Raw genomic sequence first — 26,286 nt, 5'->3', positions numbered from 1 at the left:
ACAATACAAATCGTTATTGGACTTTGTCAGTGCTAGGTGTGTATGCTGTATCTTAGATATATGAGTAGAGGGTATCTTTAAACTCAGAATAATAGGGGGGGAGGACTATGCCCCTCAACTGAATGAGGAACTGGTAGACCATATTAGTAAGCAAAAGGTGCAGTGTGATGTGGTCAAGAGAGACCTTGAAACCAACAAAACAGGGCAGAAGTGGGTCCACCCAGGTACATGCACACAAAAGACGAATGGGGAGAGGACAGCCTCCTGGGGAAAGTTCTCATGCCTTTCCTGGAACATCAGCACAACTTTGTTGGGAGTGCCTACACACTTATATATGGCAGTATCGGAAACAGACAGGAGGACTTAAGAATATGTATGCAGTACTAGAGCTGTGGTCTCACTGGGGTCACAGACACATGGTGGGATAGTTCATACCACTGAAATGTGGCAGAGTGGATACACTCTCTTTGGGAAAGAAAAACTAGGATGGCAAGGAGAACAAATTGCTATTTACATGAGAGAGCAGCAGAAATACATGGAGCTTTGCCTGGGGACAGAAGAACCTTCTGTGATGAGATGACTGACTTGGTGGGCAAGGGAAAGCAGTGAATGTATTTATTTCAACTTTAGTAAGACTTCTGACACTGTCTATATTGGCATATCCTTATTGGCAGACTTAATAAAGTATGCTCTTAAATAGGGTGACAGTGAGGTGGATTGAAAACTGACTGACCTAGACTCAAAACTTAGGATCAGGGACACAAAGTCCAGTTGGAGCCTGGTCACTAAGGGTATAGCTCAGAGGCTGGATCCTTCATCCTGCTTGATGGCATAAAGTGCACCCTCAGCAACTTTGCAGATGATAACAAAACCGGGAGTGATTGATAAAGATGGTAATTCAGCTGTTGCTCAAAGGGACTTCAGTAGGCTTCAGAAATGGGCTGACAGGAGCAGTCTGAAGTTCAAAAGAAGTCCTGCACCTGGAGAGGAATAACTTCATGCACCAGTACATGCTGGGGTCTGACTGGTTGCAAAACAGCTTTGCAGAAAGGGCCCTGAGATTCCTGGTAGATACCAAGTTGAACATGAGTGTGGAAAAGAAGGCATGTTCATGGGCTGCATTAGCAAGAGCATCAGCAGGAGGCTGAGGGAATTAAACCTTCCTCTTTGCTCATTACTGGTAAAGATACAGCTGAAATGTTGAGTCCGGTTACAGTACAAAAAAAGACATGAACAAACTCGAGATAGTTTTGGGGTTCCTTCACCAGACTAATTGAGGAGTTGGAGCCTCTGATATACGAGAGGAGGCTGTGAGAGCTGGGACTGTTCAGCCTGTAGAGGAAAAGGCTCAGGGGATCTTACCCATGTGATTATATCTGACCAGGGGAGTAGAGAAGTCTGAGCCAGACTTTTTCTCAGTGTTGCCCAGGGGAAGAACAATAAGTAATTTTCAAAACCTGCAAGGTTGGAATCACAGTTAAAATATAAGGGAAAAAACATCTTTTTGCAGTGAGGTGGGGTGTGTGTGTGAGGGCAGGAGGGTGTTGTGAAACACTGAAACAGGTTCCCCAGAGGGGTTGTATAGTCTCCATAATTGAAAATATTCAAATTCTGACTGCACAATGCACCAGGTAACCTCCCATGCTTTGAACAGGAGGCTGGAAGAAGTGATCTCCAGAGGTCCCTTGCGACCTTAACCGTTATGTAATCTGGATACAGTATAGAAATGTACATCAATGAGGTTAATATATCTGCTTATCATAGAATCATGGAAAGGTTTGAGTTGGAAGGGACTTTGAAGATCATCTAGTTCCAACTCCCCTGCCATGGGCAGGAACACCCTTCAGTTGAACCAGGTTGCTCAAAGCCCCATCCAACCTGGCCTTGAACAATTCCATGGATGGGGCAACCTGTTCCAGTGCCTTACCGCTCTCACAGTAAAGAACTTCATCCTTACATGTGATCTAGATCTATCCTCTTTCACTTTAAAGCCATTCCTCCTTGTCCTGTCACTACATGCCCTTGCAAAATGTCCCTCTCCAGATGTCTTGTAGACCCCTTTAGGTACTGGAAGGCTCTAAGGTCTCCCAGAGCCTTCTCTTCTTGATGCTGAACAAGCCCAACTCTTGGCCAGTCTCATAGGAGAGGTCCTCCTGCCCTCGGAGCTTCTTCATGGCCTATTCTGGACTCGCTCCAAGAGGTCCATGTCCCTCTTGTGCTGAGGACCCCAGTGCTGGACCCAGTACTGCAGGTGGGGTCTCACAAGACCAGAGTAGAGAGAGAGAACACCTCCTTGACCTGTTGGTCATGCTTATTGTGATGCAGCACAGCATATGGTTGGCTTTCTGGGCTGTGTGCGCATGCTGCTGGCTCATTTTGAGCTTCTCAACAAACGCATCCAAATCCTTCTCCACAGGGCTGCTCGGAATCAATTCTCTGTCCAGCCTGTATTTCTGCTGGGATTGCCCTGACCCAGCTGTAGGACCTTGCACTGGGCCTTGAACTTCATGAGACTGGCATTGGTCCGCCTCTCAAGCGTGTCAAGGTCCCTCTGGATGTCATCCCTTCCCTCCAGTACATTAACCAAACCACACAGCTTGGTGTCAACAGCAAACTTACTGAGGGTGCACTCAATCCCACTGTCCATGTCACTGACGAATTTGTTCAATAGTGCCAGTCCAAACACCAACCAGTGAGGAATGCCATTTATCTCTGGTCTCCACTTGGACATTGAGCTGTTGATGGCAACTCTTTGAGTGTGACTGTCCAGCCAATTCCTTTTTCACTGACTGGTCCATCTGTCAAATCCATGTATCTGCAGTTTAGGGACAAAGATACTGTGCAGGACGGTGTCACATGATTTGGTGAAGTCCAGGTAGATCACATTTGCTCTTCCCTTATCTACCAGTGCTGTAGTCCCATTGTAGAAGGCCCTCAGATTTGTCAGGTATCATCTGTCCTTAGTGAAGTCATGTTGGCTGCCATCACCTTGTTTGCATGTGCCTTAACATAGTTTCCAGGTGGATCTGCTCCATGATCTTGCCTTTACCAGGCTGCCATGACTTCTCAAATATGATGGATAATGACTTCATGATTCTATGATTCTGTGATATGAGGATTCTATAAAAGGATTATGGTAGAGCTGTTATCAATACCTGTAATGCAAGCCTCAGCACCAGTTCTAAGAATAGGTCAGTACATAAGCACTGAAAACTTCAGTCATGGCAGTAGTGGTGTTTGTGTGAAAAGCTAAGAAAATGGTGTGGGCAGTTTTCAGAAAGGGTTGGACTGTGGGACCTTTCCGTCACACCGGTCTTTCAGACTGTGCTGTCCACAGGACCTGCCTCATACAGATTGTGTCTCTGTTGGCAAGCAGTGTGGATGAGTGGGAGCAAGCCTCCATTAAGTAATTAGGGTTGAGGACCTGGTGTTCTCAAGGTGCACATTTCAGAGTGGGTTATATTTTGGAGAGGTCACTTAAGGCTTTCTGTCTTATCGAGAATGCTTGCTTGAACATACCAGCAGAGCTTGCCTTGTTCCTGACATATTCTTGACATAATCTTGATCTGACCTCTTCATAGTGTTACATTTTTATAGCAGTTTCACTGCTTTCTCTTTAGTCCTGTAGCCTGTGACCTGGGCAACACAAATTAGATCTTTCTGTGAGCTTCATTCCTCCTGTACTTCTCTTTATACATGCTTCCCTTTGTTTCTAGAGTACATTCTTCTTGAAGGGTGACAGCCTAATTCAGTGTTGTACTCTAGTGCAGGTATTACAAATGCTAAGCATAAGAGAGACAGATGCTCTGTCTTGCAGGCTGTGTTCTTGCTCACTAGCTATAATCATATGATGTGTGACCATCCCATGAGCCATGCGTGGCTGTTGAGAGACGAAAGGCATTCCTTGACTTTTTACATGGACGTTTGTGTTGCCGTCTTGCGCCATCTCTCCCTGCAACTCCTTTCACAGCTTTGTGGAACTAGTTTATTATTTTTAAAATATGTGTCTATTTCCAAATGTCTGAATTCAGTTGGTGGAGGGCAGAGGACTGGTCAGCAGCAAAAATCCCTTGTAGATGTTTTTACCATCATGATACATAAATAATCAGAAAGGTAACTTCTGGTCTTAAAATTTTTCATTTTTAAGACTTCTTTTTGAGAAGAATTTGACAAGTTTGAGCATAAAGGAAATAAGGGCTTGTCTAGATGCGTCCTGCTCGATCACATCTTCAGGTACTTGACGCAAGCTCTCCTAAACAGTAGAGGAGCAGAAAAGTGAACTTTCTCCTCTTTCTCTGTTTTCCTTTGGCATGTATCTACAGTTTCAAGTAATAACAAAATGTAAATATTTGTTTATTTATATGTTGTTATTATATTTGACTTCCCTCTTAATCCATTTCAGTGTATTTACACAGTTCAGTGTGGACAAAGATAATCTGTGATACAAAATCACACTTGTCAAATCTGTACTTCCTTTTCTATAGTTTTGTGGGGTTTTTTTAAGTGCTTATAGGAACTACAGTATAAGCTTACAAATATAAGTACTCTAGGCTTATAGGAAGCCTATTGTTTGCACCCTTTTTGAAGTTCCATTATTGACAAAAACCCAAACTCAAAACAACTACAAACAAAATGTCCACAAAAAGCCACCTCAAGCGTGTGGCATTTTTCAGCATACCCCACACCAGGTGATGAGCACAGAATCGAAGTTCTTGAGGATGTTTCTTCCTTTTGTCCTTTTAGACAATCCTATCAAGCTCCAGGCGTTGGAGATTGCCTCCGTCAGCAATTAGGGTCACGTCTTGCATGGACTTTAGCTGCAAACCAGCCTTCGTTACAAAGTGCTACCTCAAAAGGCGTTTCAAATGCTGTGTCCCGTGGTGTGCCAAGGTCAAGGCGAGAAGGGGATACAAGTGGTGAGCAAAGACGTATTTATTAACAATAACTTTTTACAGTTCGTATCTACATCCTCCACTAGTTTTCAATGATTTTGAAATAGTTTTATAGCATGTTGAATTTTTTGTGGAGTGTTTTGCTAGAATGTGCTTGATAGAAGGATAGAAGCAAATATGTGAGACTAATATATTTGGCCACAATCTCTATGGTTGTTTGCTAATTTCCTTCTGCAGTGATTGGTTTCATAAAGTGTTCTGGTCCTCTTAAAAGACTGATTTCATTGCAGTGTTTGTCAGAATCAGGTGGTTGTGGTTTGTGAGTAATGGTCACTCTTTTGATGATCAGAAGATGCTACTGCTTTTAAGGAGCCAGAAAGAGTGCTCAGTGAATAGAACTTGAAATACTCATCCATTTGTGATTCTGTCCTTTAAAACTTGGAAATGTGCATGAGAATATAGAGCTTTTAAAAATATTTTTTCTTTACATGAGCGCACTGTTTACAGTGGTTGTATTTAGGGGAACTGACATAGCATATTGGCAACAATGAAAAAAAAAATATTGCTAGTTTATTTCCTCAGTGGAGTGGCTGTAAAGTTGAATAGATTCTCTAGGCATCAGTTTCTGAATTTGCACAAGTGTAACTTGTGCACAAGGAGAAATTGTTAAACATATGATCTCTGTGACAGCTATGTTATTTTCAGCCCACTCATACTGTGAAAGCAGGAGACTTTCCTGAGTAAGAGCTAATGGCAGATGTTGTCACCCTACAGTGCTGTTAGTCTCTGGCGGACAGCTAAGAGATGTGGGGTTTTTAATTATTTTTCTTTTGTTATTGTTTTGGGGTTTGTTTTAATAACTCCTGTATAAAGAGTGTGGATAGGTAGAAGATAAAATACAGTCTGACTGCCATTCCCTGACTCTTCATGAGTAACAGTGCACAAAGCAACATCTTACAGAGCAGAGTTGTTCTGGTATATCTGAGGGCAGCATTTGTCATTTAGAACCAGTTAACCACTAATTAGCCACTGCTGGTGTGAAAGAGGATGAATGGGGGTGTGTCTATATGTATGTAATATTTATAAATATGTATATATATGACAGATTTGATACGTATAAACAAAAATATATAAAATCAAGCGCTGCCTCTTATTTTTGTTGGACTAATTGCCATAAAGAGCAGTACAAACTTGTTTTATTCAGTCAGCCAGCAGCTGTGGCTCTTGATTCTTATATGGGATGGTATAAGAAAAGACTGACAGTTGACTTAAATGTAGTCACTTGTTGATGCAGACATAAAAGTAGGACTGCATTCAGAAAAGGCTATTGACAAGAAGAATATTCGTATTTCTATGAATATTAAATTCTTCTAATTAAAAGGGGTGGGTGTTTTTCTTCTAAATTTGGTTACTGTTAACTGGAGTTTTATTCATCTACACAGAGTATAATCAGGAGGGTGATATTAATTCCTGTTGTATTACTTATCAATTAAAGAAATATGCCTTTGAATCTTTTACCATTTCACTAAGAATTCCTAAAATGCATTAGCTATTCTTGTGCATATCTTAGCATTATTAAGAGTATCTGAGTTTTAAACAGCATCTTGAGGTGATGACTGCTTTTGCTAAAATAAGAATAGAATTTATTTTTTTGTTTTCTGTTTGGTTTTGGTTGGTTGTTTTCTTTATTCTGAGAAAGTGGACTATTGGGAAGGCAAACTGATGAGAGTAAGGGTGCTGTCAAATTTGGGAGAAGCATGCTGTAGCATCTCAGTTTTTGGATAGCCATTAAAATTGTTTCATTCTTGATATCTTAAATGAAGTTACAAAAGCAGATGGTACCATTTTGTCCAGAAAAGGTGGGCATATTTGCAGTGGCCTGCACAGCATCTTTTTCAATCTTCTGTTTCCTTTAAATCAAAAAATACCTGACATCTCAAACATAATCTAACCTCTAACTTGAGTTAAGAGGCAGAAGTAAACTGTATGCTGCAATGGTAAAAGCAGTACTAAATCACAGGTACATCTTCAGAAACAGTATTTACACTTTTCTGTTTGCCATCTCTGTAGATGTTACACAGCTGGCAGTCTGGTTCTGATCTGTCTTTTCACTAAGCAGTAGCATACGTGATTGAAAGCCAATATTTAAACAAGCAGCTCTTCCTTCTGGATTAACTAATTTCCTAGCTGAATGTAGAAGAGATTATTCTGTAAGTCCCATTTAACCACTTCAGCTGTTTGTTCAAAGAGAGGTAAAGTCATCATGATGCTTGACTTAGAACTTGCGTTAGTGATTGAATTAGAAAAGATAAGGAGTTTAAGAACTGGCTGAAGTATTGGTTAAAATATAACCATATAGCTGTGCCGTACAAGCTGTCTTGCTTTGAGAGGGTCACAAGTATCAGTAGAGGCCCGTAAAGGGAAATCTTGGCTTCTCTGTCAGGTTGTTAAGAGGACTCAACACAGGCTTTCTCATTTTTAACTAAACACAGCTTTCTCTTTTTTTGGGCTATGCTTCTAAATAGCGTTTTGAAGTTGTAATAAAATCTAATTGTCCAACAAAACGAAATATTTTTTTATTCTTTTTCGTTCCAGGCTCTGTTGAAGTAACTGAAGCAAATCTTGTAAGAGATGTTTTGTATGTCTTCCAGGGAATAGATGGCAAAAACATCAAAATGTGCAATTCTGAAAATTGCTATAAAGTGGAGGGAAAGGTACTGTATATTGACTGGTATTTCATATGTGAGCAGAGATGTATGGAGGGGAAAAATAGCCATGAACAATACGTTAAAAAAAAAAAAAGGAGTAAAAATATTTTCACAAGTCTTTACTCTTTCCCCAGATTTTTTTTTTTTTTTTTAATACAACAGAGTAGTTTCAACAGTACTAATTTAAAAATGATTGGGTGGATTAGGTCCCAGAAAGAAACTGTAGTATCTCACAAGATGTGAATAAACTCCAAACTATTAAGCCAGTACAAAGACTCCCAAATTATGGCATAATTTGAGGATTTTTGTCATCATTTCCCCTCTGCAGTGTAGAAGAGGCTGTTGACTACATTATTAGTGGATTAAATTTAACAGCCTGAGATGTAGAATGGATGCTAGCTGCTTGATACTGTAGTCTTGATTACAGTTTATAGTGACCAGATTGGATCGTGCAGATCACCCAAGAAAGCACTGTGCCAGAGCTGAAGAAAGTGCTTTCAACTCCTGTAGTTGGTAGAAAATCCAGCTGATGTGGATTTGAAGAAATATGTCAAAGAGAGTGCAGAGGAACAGAAGAGAAGCCGAAGAGGGAGAAGATCTTGTTTTAAGGTGGCAAGATGTTAAGTGTATTTGCAGTATGGAGAAGAACTGAGAGGGAGATTGGGTCAGCTGAACAAGGACAAAAAAGTGGCTCTAGTTACTTTAGCATATTCTCCTTAGTCAGTATTTAGACAATACTGCATCACAATTCAATTTCAGCTCGCTAATTTATTATCATGTTCTTGTTCAAATTCTTGTACAAGTGCTTCAATTTTTAATATATATTAAGAATGTTATACTATGACAATATGACATAGTCCTAACATGGTGGGGAATAGAGTTTGGGCCATTTCATATGCTGAGAGCACAGTAGACTTATCTTGATGTTGACAATAACTGAACTAATTTTCTTTTCTCCTCCATAATAATAGCAAAAAGTGAAATGTATAATTGTTCCCCTCTTATTTTATAATGACATTTAGGGCTGCTTAGTGGAGGGAAAAATGGAAAACTTCAATCTTGTTAAGTCACTTGACATCCTTAAGAATCTGTTTATTATCTTCTGTACCTGTAGATGCTGCAAAGATTGTAATTCCTCAACACCTGCACTGAGTTAATTATTTTCCATATACGTTAGACTATATATGGGAAAGCAAAGGTACCATAATAGAGTCTCCTAGAGGAATGTGAAGAAAACTTGGTGATTGCAAAATTGGCACTATGGGTTTCATTAGTTTTCTGTGTAGTTTTCATATCAAATAGGCTAGTTTTTAGTGAAAATCTGTTCTACTTTGAATTCCTAATTCTGTTAATACAGGGAGTTTGATTATTTGGATGGTTTGTGTTCAGTAATGCTTTTTTCTAAGAACTATTTGTCTTTAGTTATTTTTGTGAAGTCAGTTGTCTTCCATCATTCTTCGTTACTGGCACTTGTGCTGAGCTACTGGACCCAGCGAAAAAATTGTTTGTCTAGAACTGCAGCTGGAGCGTCTGATGATGAACACAGAGGACCAAGGTCATGCCTCCTCTAGTTATGTTGACTGCATCTTACGCAAAGTAGTAGTCGAAGTATGCAGTTTCCCCTCAGCTGCAAAAAGAAAATGATGTTGTACACGGTCTGTTTTTGCCAGAAAGCAACATGCTTTCCAAGATGTTAGTCTTGCTTGAATGTCGGTGTTAATATTAGGTCTGTTGGTGACATTCAGCACTGTATAAGCTAGCAGCTTCTGCTTTGATCTAAGAGATACAAATGTAATAACACTAAGCCAATTTTGCTTGTTCCTCATTTGATTCCAGTGGATGTGTATTGTCCTTAATGCTTGCCAAGTACTCTGCAGTGGCAGAATTCTAACGGTTCTTATGTCATCATTTTGGTTTTAGCTGTGGGCAGTCTCAAGCTGTGTCCAACTATGCTTGTTTAGGCTAGAATTTATCCTATAGAAGTTGTTCAAGATGTTAAAGTTGTGCTTTTGCAGCTAAACAAGAGAGCCAGAGATTGAACTCTGCTCTTACAGCCAAATGCTGCTGTCTGGTTCAAGCCCACATTGCTGTGATTAATACACTCTGTAGCTGATTTTTATCTTGGAGAATATCGGTGCTGCTGACTGAAAGACTTAAAGAATTAGTTTGATTCCTAGTTCTATGGCAATCCATTTAGCTTGCTAGTGCATTTCATTTCTTTGGTTTGGACTGCTCCAGCTGGCTGTCCGAGTTATAATTGTCTGTAGAGATGGGATAGGCCCAATGGCTGTGGGTAGTCAGTGTCTGCCTCTTGGCCTAGCATATTGGGGGGTTTTGTCCTATAAAGTTTGAAAACTTGATGATGGTTTTCTTGGGTGACATCATGAAATGTGGTAGAAGCAAATCTCAAGTAGGAATGCAAGGAGCAGCATCTTATGTGTTGGTAATTTAAAGGAAGAAATGTGCTGATTTAGATGAAAATAGCAATAGTAAAATAGGGTGTTGGGACTGAGGTGGACTTTCAGGGTGAAGTGAGACACCTGGTACAAGTAGAAACATACTGGAAAAATTCATAGGGTCATGTGATTAAATAACTTGCAAAAGCTGCTATCAGTGGATCAGACTTAAGCTTAGAATTTGGATACTGTAAATTTTGGTTCCTGATACCTGGTCTGTTATTGGGTCATTTGTCTTCTACTATTAGTCACTACTACATGTGAATCAAACCTCTTTGTTCTTGAGGTTTCTTCATTAGTGTCAGTCATTGACTCCACTTCTGCAGCTCAAATATTTTCAGTCTCACTGCTAATCAGGATAAGATGAAGTGGGATTCTAAATCATAAAATTTCAGATTTCTTCCTCTTTTCTGAAAACCTTTTTGTTACTGCCATAATTGCTTAATGTGAAAAGGTTGTATGAATATAAGACTCGCAAAAGGGAGTGTCACAAAGTCACCAGTACTTCATTGCTGCTGCCTTTTCAATGGTTATGTGTATAAATTGTAATTTATTTGTTTGTATATTTCTTGTAATTTATTATTTATTCAAACTTAATTGAAACAAGTATTGGAATGATAGATTTGACTTAACTGCAAGTTACTGTTTCTGTTAACTTTGTAGGTGAGCTTATCCAAATCCCTCAGAGATACTACAAGTAGACTTGCAGAGCTCGGATGGCTACATAATAAAATAAGAAAATACACAGACCAGAGGAGTTTGGATCGCGCATTTGGACTTGTGGGACAGGTAGGTCAGCTAAAAAATCGGTTTTGCCACTATATTTTGGTCTTGTTTCCCATAGAAACTACTGAGTAAATGCAGTACTAGAATGATGCGTAAACTTTGGAGCTTGGATCGTTCATCCTTTGATGGAATGCCACTTTTGCTATGGGTCATAGTCTGAAGGCAAGCAAAAGGCATTTGCTCTTGCTGGTGATTAGAAGGAATTGGCCCTGTCACTTTTAGGTGGAAGATCTCACACATAATTTGTTCTTAATCTTTTTTTTTTCTAATTTTTTTTTTTGTACTCATGCATGTTTATAAACAAAACCATTGCTTACATGGGATAGTGGCATCCCTGAGCTAATTAATCACCGATTCAGTTGTTGGGGTGATCTATGCAGGAGACGTCTTGTCAGCTAATGTTGTTTGTGTGTTAATACTGCACTAGCCTACATAAAATGCAAATACCCATTATCTTTTGCCCTTTCTTTTAAACACAGCATCAAAAGAATATTAATTTTTGTTTTTATAGGTTTCATCATCATGATTTGTAGTCTACAGTAACTTCACAGCTGCTGTAATACCCAAAACCACATTTACTGCTAAGGCATTCCCGTTTCCTCTCACTTGCTCCCTCTGTAAAACTGGATATTATCCCTTCTGAATCGACAGAAATGTTATTCTTGCCTCTAGCCATAACATCCTACCTAATCTGCCAAGAAATTGAAGTTCTTCTCCCTTCAATCTAATTTTTCTTAAGAGGTCAGTAGAGACACTGTAGTGCTTCCTACTTTTCTAATGTTTTATTCTGTTCCCTTCTGTCTCTTAATTCTAAGTAACTCTTTTAGTTACAATATAATTAATTATTTTTCTAGTGATCCAATGCTAATTTCCATGTTTTATATGATATTGCTACTGTATATGCATTTTCTTCAGACTCTCCCCTTATATCTGAGTGAAGTTTCTAATTCTTTATCTAGTAGCTTCCTGCTTATGCTTATTTTTACTGTCTCTGGCTTTAATTTTCAAGTTTACAGTAAGGGGAGAACTTTAATTCTTCAGTGAATTTAAATGTGCAATGTCTTAGCTACTATATGCAGATTTCAGTTCCTGTACAGAAGGCTGTGCAGTTAGTTTGCCGAATCTGCATAGCTCTAAAGCTGTTAATTTTGCTTGAGGCAAGCACTTTCATATATATTTCTAGGACATGAGTGTACAAATAAAAACATATTCTACTCCTGCTGTCAGTATCTGGGTAAAAAGATTATATACCATTGTTGTTCATGGCTTTTATAGCTGACAATTTCAGGTATTGCACACTGTACATTAAGAATTGAGCACAAGAATGTGTTGTGCCTTCTAAAGCATCTTTGGCATAATGTTTTAAAAGAATGCTTGTGTAAACCCCTGTTTAAACCATGTGTAGGATGAGATGTCTGTCACCTTTTTTGTTATGATTCTGGTGACTGTTTTTACTATGCAAATTAATCATGTATTGATGATTATTAGGAGTAGAGATGTAACACTATGCTACACTTTAACATTTTCTTCTGTCTTTACTGCTTAGTATCTAATTTCTCCTCAGAAAGAAAAAAAAGAAAAAAATCGGCAATGAAGTGCCTTATATTTTGACATTTTGCAATTCAGATCCAGTTGAGGTAGTGGGCATCTTTTTTTTTCTGTTGAACAAGTGTTCTGTTTCCTTCCTGAATTCTCTTCTGCTGTAGACCAAATCAGAATTCTAGGATAATGTCCAGTTTTCCGTAGCAGTTTGGGAAACAAATATCTGTAATTTTTGTGCAGGAATTGGCACTGGATGTAAATTTTAACTCCTAAAGCATCTCTGGAAAGTTCAGAGACCAGTTAGATCCTAATTCCAGGCCAGTTAGATCCTAATTCCTTTTGGCTACTAAAGTCGTTGATTACTGTTCTCACTTTTTGAGATGTATGGTGCCTTTCAGTGTTTTCTTGGAGGCTGTATTCTGCCCTCTATCTTGGCGAGTGCTACTTTAATAAGTTCAAAAATGTACTGAAGAAGCAAGTGAGAAGAAATGAAAAGTGGAGTTACACATAAAGAGATTTCTTTTTGCCCTTCAGTATCTTCTGGAATAAAATGAATTTCAAATGTCTTTCTATTTTATGATGTTGACTTGAAGAAAGGAACCCTCTTTCCTTCAAACGGATGTAATGGCAAGGTTAATGGTTTCGTCATTTGGGTTTGGGGTTTTTCCTCCCCCCAGGCTTCTTAGCCTCTTAGCAGGAATGAAGATTTATTTTCTACTTGTGCTTGTAGTAATGATTTCTGTCTTGTACATACTCAAGTCAGTAAATATTTTACTTCAGCTCTTGGGTTCTTTTTGTGAGGTTTTCCTTATGTTTTCCAAATTACTTTGATTGTGATCATTTCAGAAAGGGTTGAGGGCAAAAGTCCTGGGGAATTGCCTATTAACAAAAGTCCATTCATACAGATATCAAAATTGTTAGCTGAGAATTTGTTAAGAAATCAGTTCTGAACAATAAGTTTGTGTATGGGAGTATCCTTCAGAAAAGGAAAACATACAGCACCCCCCCCCCCAAAAAAAACCAAACAAACCAACAACCCACAAATCGCCACAAAGTGCTGAAAGCCGAAGATTTTTAACTCGGTCCAAAATTAATGAGGCCTAATTTTAATTGTTTTAGAAACTGTGTTGCAGGATATTTTTTTAGTCTGTATGTTAGGTTAAGAGCATTACAGAAACAAAGCAAAACCCCAGGACCCCAAACTGTGGAAAACTATCTGTTACTGAACAAGTATTCTTTCAGGAATAGTTTTTAAAATCTACCTCTATTTTTATTTTTAAACAACCCAATGTAGCTGTGCTTAGATTTGTTTTACAAAGAACCAGTAGTTCAGGCCTGTTAATTTCTGCCTGTTTGACATATTTCTTGGGATACACTCAGTCATTTCTTCTGTGTCAAATGAAGAATCAAATCATATACAACTGTCAGTTGATAAAATGCCAAAAATCTAGAGTTCCTGATCCAGCAGCACTTACTGGGAGTGTTCTTTTATGAGCACTGTGTTTTCTTGTTCAAGTCATGTAGTCTGTATTGTAAATATAATGATTACATCCTCACTTCCATGTTTTGTTATTAGAGGCCTTCCTGAAATTGAAACTCTATTACTTTATGACATACTATATTTTGCCTAATTGTTAAGAAAATTTCTTCTGGGTCATGTTATGATTTTCATATCCTGTGGTAGTTATTAATGTATTTATTGAGATGATACATCTATTTGGAGAGTTATAGTTTAGTCTGTTGGTAGAATTAAGACAGCAAGAAACAGAAAGTCACTTGACAATGTGTATATATCCTTAGAAAAGGTCTGTGCATCTCTTAGGGAAGCGCTTACACATTGGTGAATTTTCTGAGAGTTGGCTTTTGTGCTGAAACTTGTAGCTTGATTCCTTTTAGGAAGTTTCTAACTACATTCACAGGGCAATGATAGGATAAAAGTTATATCTAAGTTATTCAGAAAGGTGTTTTCTGATTCCCCCCCCCCCCCCCCTTTTTTTTTCTTTTTCTCTTCTCAGAGTTTTTGTGCAGCCTTACATCAGGAACTTAAAGAATACTACCGACTTCTGTCTGTTTTACATTCTCAAGTAAGTTAAGTGGTTCTTATTTAACTTTCTTATTTTGATTTACATTATCTGAATATCCCCTTAAAGGTATACCTAGAGAAAGATGCACAGTGGTTTCTATTGACAGTGAACACGATTCTCTGTGACATGAGTATTTTTCTCGTAGAAATCACTGTTATGTGTAATAATATTTGTAATAATAATACATTACATAAGCAATTAATATAATATGTCATTTAGAGATAGAGCAATAGTTCATCTAGCCAAGTTTCTGACAGAGGATGGCATTTCTTATGTTCATAATTATCTTTAAAAAAAGAAGTCAGCATTTTCAAGACTTTTGCTAGATTACCCAGAGGTGAACTTGGTAACTTGTCACTTTTATTTTAAAAAGTGATGGGGAAAAAAATCTACATTTTGGAAAGACTCTTTGTTTACAAAACTGGACATTTAGTTACTTGAAAACATGTAGAAACTGTCTTGGAATTGAGCACATGCGGCATTCTTGTATGTGGGAGATCATACAGGCTGCCAGCTTAGCTGTTGTCAGCTGCGGTTCCGGTTAGCAGTTCTGGCGTAGTAATACATGGCAATAATCTCATGAAAGGATTCAGTATTGTCTTTCTCTCCGTGACTTTATGTCTTCAGATCTTCCCTGAAACATGGTTCTGCCTTAGAGTTTCCCTGAGTGATGTAAGGGTACTATATCTTCCCTGAAGATAAGGGGCGGGTTTTGCTCTATATATCTCTTACCATTGCCAATTTCCAAACAAACAAACTGAAACAAACAAACAAAAAAAACAAACATGGACTCAGGAGCATCCAGAAGCTAATAAATGTAACTGTTTTTAAGGATGAGCTTAATGTGGATAACGCTAATCTTAACTGATATGTGCTAAATGTGGAAGCATGAAGTGTATTGGTTATTGCATCCAGGAAATAGAGCATCTTTTCTAACAGTTTATCTGCTTGGACTGCTCTAGAAACTTGCTTCTGTATTCCTGGGTTATGTTCTTATCCTGCTTACCCCAGTGGTACTTGTATGAAAGGTACATTTACATCTCAGATGCAAATGTTTGGCTTTCCTTCTCCATGGTGTTGTAAGATTCATGGTAGTCACATTGTGACAAATTTTTTCTTTTATTGGTTTTTCTTTCAATAGCAGCAATTTCTTAATCTCACTCTGTAGTTCACTTAAGTTCTGATGGCTTCTGGAGGAAGACTTTGAACAAAATTCATCCCATGTTGAACTAAAAGAAGCTGGCTGTGCAGTAATAAAAACTACCTCTTACACCCTTCCTTTCCTTTAGATGTTTTTCTTTACTTTTTTCTGAGCATCTCTTTGCCTAATATTTGCTGTCTTTCGGGATCTCTGCTCTCTTTTCCCTTGCTCTTCTTTTATGACTGTCACCTCGCTTTCCTTAACGTTCTTGACCTTTGTGCTCTGTTGGCCCTATTAAACTTCCATGTGTCTCTGTCCTTTCACCTTCATTTGATTCTCTATTTCCACTCATGTGGCTCTTGGGTTTTGGCTCAATGATTTAATGAGAGAGCATATAATACTGGGAATTTCAAATAAAAAGCTAACTTCAGAACATAAAGTATGAAACATTAGTTCTGCTTCAGATTTGCCAGCTTTGTTCCTTGATATGTTTTTCTGTTTCTAATTTGATCAGTTGCAATTGGAAGATGATCAGGGCGTGAATTTGGGACTTGAGAGCAGTTTAACACTTCGCCGGCTTCTAGTCTGGACATATGATCCTAAAATAAGGTTAAAGACCCTTGCAGCGCTTGTTGATCACTGTCAAGGTCTGTTCAACATGAATTTAATATTTCTGGGGAAGTTATGTAACTTTGAGTGGTTGTGCATGCCAAAGGTAGATATCAGTAATATTACTCCTGTGTTTTTTTTTTAAATTTTAAGTAGGTAAGCCAGGGCGTTTTTCCTCTTTTAGTTTAAGTGAAAACCTGATGAATTATAGTGTTGTTTTGGTACACTTAGACTTTTTTGTTTTGGTTGTTTGGGTTTTGTTTTTTGTTTTTTTTTTTAAACTAGAACATGCTTGAGAAATCCTTCAGATTTTAAGCAGACACTTTTCATGCTGTTTTCAATTTTAATCGTCTTTCAGAGAATGTTACACTGTTAACCCCCCCGCCCCAGTACATTATGAAATGGTTGGCTTAGTCTCTTCACTGTGTATGAGTATTTTGCTGTTCCTCTGTGAATGATGGCATATAGGAGTCATTTGCAACCTGTCTGCAGGTTCAAGTGGAACAACAAAACTTTACAAACCCGCCAGTAGTGGATGGCTGCAAATGCTGAGAAGTGGTGTTGGAGCTGACCAAAACTTTGGCCAGTAACTTACCTATAGGCTATGCTTCGCTCTGAGGGTACTTCTCTGCTGTCTTTAAAAATAAATGGAGATTGTTGCTCTTTGTAAAAAAAGCATTTGTCATGTAAGATTTTTCTGATTAAACGATCTGTTTTACCTTCATTATTGGAATTGGTAACAATTGGAGGGGGAGGCGGGTAGGGAGAGAGAGAAAGTGGGCTTTCCTTTTAAGACATTTATGAAATTTCTTCTACCAAGAAGCCAGAAAGATGTCTTTGTGTACATGTATGCACACAGAACATCTAAGACAGGGTCAGGTACAGGACAGAAGGAAAATGTACTAAGGCTCCTTTAAGCCTTATTCTGGTAGGGGAAGAAAAGTAGCTTGAAGTCAACCATTGTGTGTGATCTGATGCCTTGAAATTTACATTCCTTCAAGCACTGTAAAGTAGACAGAATACGGTGTCAGAGAACTCTGCTTGATGCTTCAGTGCAATTAATAATTCATGCCTTAAAACCTTGGAATTCCCTGTCAACATTAAAAAGTATACTTTTCCTACATTTTAGAATTGCTGTTCAGCAAGCTCTGAATAACGTATAACTAGCTGAAATCAGTGGCTGCTATGTTTTAGTGTGGTGTGTATATTCTTTCCTTCACGCATTTCTTTTCCTCTCCTCTATAATCACACAGGGAGAAAAGGTGGTGAACTAGCCTCAGCAGTCCATGCCTACACTAAAACAGGAGACCCCTACATGAGATCTCTCGTTCAGCACATTCTTGGCCTAGTATCCCATCCTGTACTGAATTTCCTTTATCGCTGGATTTATGATGGAGAGCTGGAGGATACATACCATGAGGTAATGTATGTGATACAATAAATAGTTGATCTTTGTTCGTTTGCTTTGTGGGAGTATAATCTGTGGGAAGCGTAGAAGAGAATTTGAAAAGTAGACTGTGATGGAAATGAATGGCATATGAGTAAGTAATATATACAATAACAACATGACTCTCTTCATGGATACAGTCAGTGTGATATTTGGAGGTTGCGGTGGTGCAGTATCTTGTCTCAGTGAGTCATATCCTGTGTCTGTTTAGTAGAGGCAGAATGGTGGTCTAACAATAGATGCTTCTACAGAGAGAGAAAGTCATCTTTCTATCTTTTCTTGCTTAGTGTAACATCAGTAATGTATGCAGAGTTCTTTGTAAGTTATTAGAATGCAAGCCTTATATTTGAAATAAAGTTAAGAATATTCTATTGTGACTACATACTGTTATCCTTGGCTTCATAAATGGCTTCAGTTTGTCAAATTGGGTGGAGGAGGTTTACAGTTCCAGAGTTCCTCTATAAACTCTGTAGAGTTACTTGTTGTGGCTTCTGTAACAGCAAGTTCTAGTAACTGTCCTTTTTCTTCGTAAAACTTTTTTTATGCCTTTTTAAGCTCTCTGGATTATTCTTCTTATCTCCAATCAGTACAGTCTTGTTAAAGGGACATTTTTGGGATCCAAGAAGCCAAAGGATCATTTTTTTAAATGAATTGAGCCCTTCTGAGACACATCTGAGTAACTTTGAGTATGAAATATGCTGTTTGCCTTCTGAAACTGTCTATCTAGGTCAAATTTAAAATGAGTACAAATATCACCCACAGCTGATCTTTTAAGGTCAGCATTAGAGACTTGTGTAAATTGTCTACAAATCTCTACGGCTAGAAGCATGAAAGAGACTTTACTTGTTTTCCCAGCTGTTCCTCAGATATGTGAGGTGCTCTCTTTTAGGGGTTCTACGTCATTTACTAGCTTTCAACTTTGTTTAAAAATTTATATGTTCACTGTAAGAACATTCTTAATACTGAAGATCACTGTTGGACATGGATACAATTTTCATTCCATCGACAAGGTTTTTGAACAAAGACAATTGACCGTACTTATTGGAAATGGTATTTGGAGAAAAAAAAAAGTTCTTGTTGAAAAATGGGTGTCTTGTTTGACAGGATGAGGACAGAATCAATATACACATCGTTTTAACAAAACTAATCACATATTTTGAGTTTCTTACTAATGAAAGTATTCTCTTGTGTGGAGTTATCATCAGTTCAATTGCAGGCTTTCTTGGTCTTGGGTTTGTTTTGGGTTTTTCTCTGCAACTCCTCAGTTGTCCTTTCCAACCCTAACTATTCTATGATTATATTCTATGTGTCCCTGCCTGTGGCAGGGGGTTGAAACTTGATGATCTTTACGGTCCCTTCCAGCCCAAACCAGTCTGTGATTCTGTGATTCAGTCTGTGAATTCTGCGTGTGTAAAAATAGAAGGAAATCTAAAGGGACCCGAGTAAAAATAGAACCAGTAAAATAAAATTATATTATATTCTGAGCTTTATCTCCTACGCTAACTGTATAACTAAGAAAATGCCATATGCTTCTGTATTTTATAGTGGATGTTTTACAGCTAGTACACTTCACCCTGAGGTAGTCAAGGTTTCATAACCTACAGAGGAGATTTCTGAGTACAGAAATTAAATACTAGGGGGAGAGAGTTTACATTTTTGTTCTTAATATTTATTTTGATCTACAGTTTTTTGTAGCTTCAGATCCTGCAGTTAAAACTGATCGGTTGTGGCATGACAAATACACTTTGAGGAAATCAATGATTCCTTCTTTTATTACAATGGAGCAGTCAAAAAAGGTATGAATTCAAAAGTTAATCTTCTGATAATTTGTTCACACTGTGCTGCTGCTTCTGTTAAAAAAAAAAATGGAGACCAAATTTAAAAATAAATAATAGTCTTAAGAATTTTGGAATTATGTGCTGAGGAAGACTGGAAAACTATTTCTCCTTTCAATTCCTTAACTGATAAATTTTGTTTAAGGAGATTTGAAGGGGGTTGGGAAGAGGTTTGTGTTTAAAACTGCTCTGTGTTAGCATATGAGTCCTGGACTGCTGTGGTTGGCATTGTGAAGCTAAGAGCACAGAAAGATGACAAAATACCCTGTTTTGGTGATTGTGATTTTGGTGATTTGCTTTTTTGTTTGGTGATTTGTTTGTTTTCTTGGGGATTTTTGTTTTGTTTTCCTTTATACAAATCACTTTTTTTTCAGGTCCTTTTAATAGGAAAATCCATAAACTTCTTGCATCAAGTTTGTCATGATCAAACTCCATCCACAAAGATGATTGCTGTGGCAAAATCTGCAGAGTCGTCAAAAGATGGTAGAGTATCAGTGTTAGTCAGTTTCTTCCCTTTGAACTGAGGTCTACAATACGTGGTTTAGACTGTAAATTGACCTTTTGGATAGTGAGGTGGAAAGGACTAGAAAAGTCCCACCTGCCATAAAACATAGGTATTTTAATAGATACTTGTATTTTACACATGTGTAATTTGATAGGTTTGCTGGGTGGTTGTTAATGTGCTAGGTTTCTGAATGCAAACATTCAGGAAGCAGTCTGCCTTCACCTGGCTTTTGTTGAGAAAGCTGGGGTGGGAGCAGGGATGTTCTTGAGTGCTACAGTAAGAATTTGGTACTTGTTACTTCTCATCAAATATACTTCATTATTTGATTCCATAATAGTACTGAATTAATTCTGTGATTAAAAAATTTTAAATAACCAATTAGTTGCCAGTAAGAAAATAAACAGTAAAAAGAGTCAGGACAGAAGCCTTTCTGTAAATACCCTCTACCACTATGATCTGTCTGAAGAAAATTGAATATGTGGAAGGTTAGTAAAATTATATCTTTTCTGTTATTCCTGTACTCAAATATGACTTTATTATATATAACTATGAAGCTTAGTTTTGTGAATTGTCACATGTCTGTTGCTTCTGTCCCCTGATTAACCTTGGGTTAGTTTTTATATTAACTCTTCACAGCATGGATTTTTAGCGTGAGTACCTCCATGAAAAATGTTCTAATAACAAAATCCCATTCATATCTGCAAGAATTTTTCATCTAATAGTTTGATTTTTTTGTACCATGTACAGTGCTTGCCTAGTGAAAGATGAGCTTAAAGTGCAGAGAAGGGTCAGGATTAAGTGAATAAGGGCTGTAAATGCATTTGAACCATCATCTCATCAGCCATTCCTAAAAAAGGCAAAAAACATTCTTTTGCTGCACTACTTCCACCACTTTACATAGTGGTTGTGGCTATGCTTTTCCAGTATTTTTTTTTTAATTTGCACTTGTTTCTCTCCCTGATTGAACAGAAGATCTACGCAAATACAGGTTCCCTGTTATGTAGGGAGCGAGAGCTTCAAAGCAAGTACGCGATCTTAAGTGCTGAGAATACCCGTTTTAGACAGAAGTGTAGTTTTAGAAGTGGATGTTATCAACTATATCTGCAGTGTGCTGAAGATGTGCGGAGCTTACAGTCTACGCCCTAAATGCCTCACAGTATTGCACTGCCTTAATTCTGTGCAAAACTGCACTTGTGTTCAGGGCATTTTACCCATTCAATCCAAAAAGAACATTCTGTGTCAGTGATGTTGGAAATACATACTGTCATCCTTGTTTGTGCCATCTGACAGTATCCTGAGAGTCCATTCAGATAATTATTTATGCTAAGATGATGGAAGCTAGGATGCCAACCTGAATACTTTTTCTCATTTTAAATCAGAACATTTTATGGGTTTGGTTGTATTTCTTATTTCTTTAATTTATTTGCCTTGGAACCTTAATTTTCACGTGTCCCCAGTTTCCTTTTGAACTTCACAGGGTACTGAATGAGAGTTAGGAAAACGCTGGGAATGTCATTGAACCAGACCTTGTGAGGTTTCCCTCGTTAAAGAGTGACTTCTTTATTACAGCCACTGTTTATTTCTTCAGTTTAAAAGTGCATTATTAATTGAGACTGAGTCTCGTCAGAAGAACATAAAACTTGGTTTTAATTAAAAAAAAACAAACAACCAGTTGAAACTAATCCTGGAGCCGGCAGTGCAATGTCTTATGCTAATTTGGTACATGAATCTTCATTTTTTTACCTGTAGAGCAATAGTTGTTCAATTAAAAATCGTTGAAAGTGGGAATATATCCTTTAATGCTTAGGAAGGTTTGAGTCGCAATAGTTGACAGTCCAGTATTTAGGGGTTTTGCTTCATGTTGCCTGAAGAGGTCACACTTCCTGCTATCTTGTAACGGTCTTATTGCAGCGCCTCTCTTGATAAGCTTGTAGTTGTAAGAAGAGTGAAATACACTTCCTAGTAAGGGGCAGTGTCCTACTTTCTGCCCCCAAATTGCCATGTATTAAAGGTGAAGAAGAAAACATAAGGTTGCTGGCTGTCCCCCAGATAACACAAGCATATTGCCTGCTTCCTCATTCCGACTTGTACTTGGGAATTCTTTTCTGTTAAGTGTTCTGACTGATTCTTTGATTTCTGCACACACACACACTTAGAAGTGGCTTTTGATTTAGATTCCCCTCCCCCCAGTCCCCGGAAAGCTTTTCCCTATGAGTTTATAGCTCCTTCAAATTAGTTGGTTCTGTAAATTGCAGTATTTCAGCAAGCTGAAGAAAAGTGATGAAATAACATTAGCTCTTATTGGAAATTACAGGAGCTGGACGGAGATTAAAAGCAATAATGTTGATGTATGGGCTGCTTTAGACTTGCTTTTGCTTTGGCTATGTAGTCTGGTTTTATATAATACAGTGGATCAGAATAAATAACAATTTATCTTCTTGTATGTTTCAATTCCAAAGTTTGTTTGCCTCCATTTTGGAAAAACTACTGATTTTGACTCTATTTTTTTTTTTTTTTTCCTTTTAGCTGCTGATTTGTTCACAGATCTGGAAAATGCATTTCAAGAGAAAATTGATGCAGCTTATTTTGAGACCAGCAAATACCTGCTGGATGTTCTCAATAAAAAGTACAATTTACTGGAACATATGCAGGCCATGAGGCGATACTTACTACTTGGTCAAGGAGACTTTATCAGGCATTTAATGGATTTACTCAAGTAAGAAAGTAGGAAGGTTAATTGTGTTAAATTTCTGGTGCTTGCAAATGCACATGATCAGCACAGAAACTGTTTTACTTTTGGAAGAGGACCCTTTAAGTATCTTATTATTCAAAGGTTTAATTGAACAACTTTTATACTCTATTTTGCATCTAAGTTCTTTGACCCTGAGGCTGAAACTTTATTCTTCCTTTTTGGTAGGAAGTATATATGGTACTATTTCAGATTGTCTTGAAAAGTTAGACTAATATAGATACCTTTGCACTGACCCTGTGACAGCCTCACAGATGTTAGCACTTCTCTCACTCCTGTCAGCAAGTTTAAGCAGAAAAGTTCTGTTGCCTTTGATGTCAATGTTAGGCTTTTGTATTTTGGAGGTGTTTGGTCCAAAACATTGTGTCAACACCACTCAATGCATTTTTAAAAATTTAATTGATGCCTCACCAGTCTTTGTTTTAATTTTAAACAGTCCAGTGCACCCGCAACTGTCAGTTTCAGTTTTTGAAATATATTTGAATCTCACTGCTTTTACATGATGGTGCTACTGACAATGCTTAGTCCGTCAAAAATGTCCTTTATAAAGCTTTCCCTTGTCTAGAAAGCTTTGTAATAGACCTTCTATTAACTTGTTTATGAGTCAAAATCAATATTGTCTGGTGACATGACTATGCTTTTTAAGGTGAAAATTACTGTGAAGCAGAATAGATTTGGATTGTGGAGCCAGTATTACATTTGAGGTAGCAGCAGTCAGGGACTTTCCAGTACTGGTCATAGGGGAGAGTAGTAGTGCAGGGTACTTGTATGTTGCAATTCTTGAGAAAGTTTAAGTTACCTAGAGGGTGTGGGTTTGTGTAATTCTGCCAACACTTCTAAGCCTTGAGATGGCTATCAGCAAGTCTCTCAAAACTGAAATTAAATTATTGGTTTGTTGTATTAATGGTGCAATCTGGCTCACTTTAGATATGAATGCAACTCAAATTACAGAGTAGTTATGCTAGCAATCTTAGTAATTTCAGATTATTGGCATTAAATGAGGATAAAGTTACTCCTCATGCTGATGTTCAGATGTATATCTGCATATTAATAGACATATTCTGCTCAAGTATTTTGGTCATTGATTTTCTTTGTGGTTAAGACAAAAAGTAATATGAGAGGTTTTGAAAGTCTGTCAGAAAGTGTTTCACTGTGTGTTGCAGTTATTACCAAATTGTTGCTGCAGAATATCTCAGTAATGTGCCATAACTGTTTGTTTCGTAACCACCAGGCCAGAGCTCGCCCGACCAGCTACAACCTTATATCAGCATAATCTAACTGGAATCCTTGAAACAGCAGTGAGGGCAACTAATGCCCAGTTTGATAATCCTGAAATTCTCAAACGACTGGATGTTCGACTTCTGGAGGTCTGTTGCATGATGGTGACTCACCTGACCTCTTTGTGTGTATAAATGCAGAAATCGATATGAAAATTTTAATATGTATATATATTAAATACATTTTCCCCCTCCCTTTCCACTGAAGTCTTACTTTGAATTATGTAAACTTAATTTAATAAGTCTTTTCTTCTTTTCCTACTTCCTACCTATTGTCTGTATTTCGAGCTGTGGGTTTACAGCTGTTTCACTGGCAATACAAAGTTAAGCATTTTGGGTCTAGCAGTAAGGGATGCTGGTGGACCCAGTTTGAGGCTCTGCAAACAGCTCATACTACTGTTGCCTCTACAAGAATCTAGGGGTGGTCTCTGTCACCAGTAATTTACAAGGAGTGAAGCAATTTAAGTGCATTTTATGAAGGTGATCTCTGGTAAGAAACTTAAGTTCATGAAAAAGCTTCAGTCCCATTGGTGGGAATTTGCTGATGAACTGTAGCATCTAAAATAAGTCTATACCTTAGGCTGAGTCTTGTCTAAGAAATTTTCCTTCCCTTCATTTCCTTTACTGGCTCCAGTAGAAAAACATCGACATTACCATATCAGCATTTGAATGAGATGAATCCCACCCTTGTGTCAAACTTTGATTCATTTTTGCTTAATCTACTACTTTCAAGAAGGATCTGTATCTTGTATTGATACGGATCCTTGTTTTTTCTTAGGCTGTGGAAGATGGAAGTGTAAGCAAGAGCTGTTTTTTCATCATTCGTATGCTCTGATTATACATTAAAATAGCATATCTTTTTAATACAGGTGTCTCCTGGGGACACTGGATGGGATGTCTTCAGCTTGGACTATCATGTTGATGGGCCAATAGCAACGGTAACGTCATATACTGCTGTCTGTGAACATCTCGGATACTGAATTGAATTGCTAATTTTTAATATTTCTTTTTTCGATTGAAATAACCTTCTTTTATTCTGGAGTGTGCGATCAGAGAGACTTTTTTTTTCATCTGGGATGCACCCACTGTATAAACAGTTGAGCTAAAAATCTCAGTTCTTATAAATTAACCATGAGTGCTGAAAAGCTACATTTAAAACAATAATTACTGAAAATCAGTAATTCATTTGTTCCAGCAGAGATTTTAGCAAGTACTTAATAAATGGAGTGCTCCTCTTCTCCCATCATTACTATTTTGTAGCTACTAATTTGAGATAATTTGCAAGGAACTGAAGAATGTTTTTGAGGAGAACCTATTTGTACTGTCTAAATTAAATTTGATAGGTAGTGTTCATTAGAACTACTGAGAAAATAACTGCACTATTGATCAGAATGCATTTAGCTTCTGTAAAGAACCTCTATTTTTTAAAAAACAGGACATCAAAACGTGAGTCTGACCAGCAGAAGGAATTTTCATATGTAGTTCGGAAAGAGCACAATGTTTAGGCCTTGTCACGTTCACCTCTTCTTACACTTCCTGCAGTGCCTTGTGCCAGCTTGAATATTAGGTAACTCAGTTCAGCCCATGAGGGGGAATCTTTCCAAAAGCTCTGGGTTATACAGGGTTCTCGTTTTGTCAGTATTTATCAGTAGACTGCATGGGTCAGATAAGATGGACTGTGGTGAGGTTCTTGGTCCTTCAGAATATACAGTAAGTCTATTAAATTTGTACCGTTATGTTTTTGGTTTTGTTTTTTTAAATTTCTAGGTATTTACACGTGAGTGCATGAGCCACTATCTAAGAGTATTTAATTTTCTTTGGAGAGCAAAGCGAATGGAATATATTCTTACTGATATATGGAAAGGGCACATGTGCAATGCAAAGCTTCTGAAAAGTATACCAGGTGAGAGAGGCCCAAATGGATGACATACTTGTAAACTGGATTTAGATGACTACATCTTATTTCAAACTGTTAAGAGGGGGGGGAAAAGGTCTCTTGGGACAGATTAATTTTATGTTTTATTGCTCCTCTTGACTGACTGCTTAATGGGAGATGATGATGAAGATAAAATAACATTATTGTAAATGGAAGTTTCCTGTTCGTTCTACGTAGTCCTTGGTTGTGACTTTTTGTAGCAGTGAGGAGATAGAACATCCCATTCTGGAAGAATACCCTTACTCTTCCATCACCTTTATTCATCTTCCTTGTTAACTTCCTATCTGTAACTTGTGTCGTCCCCTTTCTTGTGCTGGAA

At 37.8% G+C, this 26,286-nt stretch overlaps 1 protein-coding gene across 1 annotated transcript in view; it reads left to right on the top strand.

The window, feature by feature from the left end:
• Positions 1-26,286, top strand: part of TUBGCP3 (tubulin gamma complex associated protein 3) — a 51,982-nt gene that overhangs the window by 19,142 nt on the left and 6,554 nt on the right. The window contains exons 6-17 of the mRNA XM_057422393.1: positions 4,744-4,916; positions 7,488-7,606; positions 10,720-10,845; positions 14,400-14,468; positions 16,124-16,256; positions 17,472-17,638; positions 19,351-19,461; positions 19,875-19,983; positions 22,532-22,721; positions 23,986-24,121; positions 24,901-24,969; positions 25,799-25,934. Of these exons, the coding sequence (XP_057278376.1) occupies positions 4,744-4,916; positions 7,488-7,606; positions 10,720-10,845; positions 14,400-14,468; positions 16,124-16,256; positions 17,472-17,638; positions 19,351-19,461; positions 19,875-19,983; positions 22,532-22,721; positions 23,986-24,121; positions 24,901-24,969; positions 25,799-25,934 (1,538 nt within the window). The remainder of the gene's footprint in view (positions 1-4,743; positions 4,917-7,487; positions 7,607-10,719; positions 10,846-14,399; positions 14,469-16,123; positions 16,257-17,471; positions 17,639-19,350; positions 19,462-19,874; positions 19,984-22,531; positions 22,722-23,985; positions 24,122-24,900; positions 24,970-25,798; positions 25,935-26,286) is intronic.

This window comes from Pezoporus wallicus, unplaced genomic scaffold, assembly GCF_028554395.1.
Source record: "Pezoporus wallicus isolate ANWC-B61680 ecotype Strahan unplaced genomic scaffold, APGP_CSIRO_Pwel_v1 contig_5785, whole genome shotgun sequence".
In the NCBI taxonomy this organism is placed as follows: domain Eukaryota; kingdom Metazoa; phylum Chordata; class Aves; order Psittaciformes; family Psittacidae; genus Pezoporus; species Pezoporus wallicus.
This window is presented reverse-complemented; position numbering and strand designations above follow the sequence as displayed.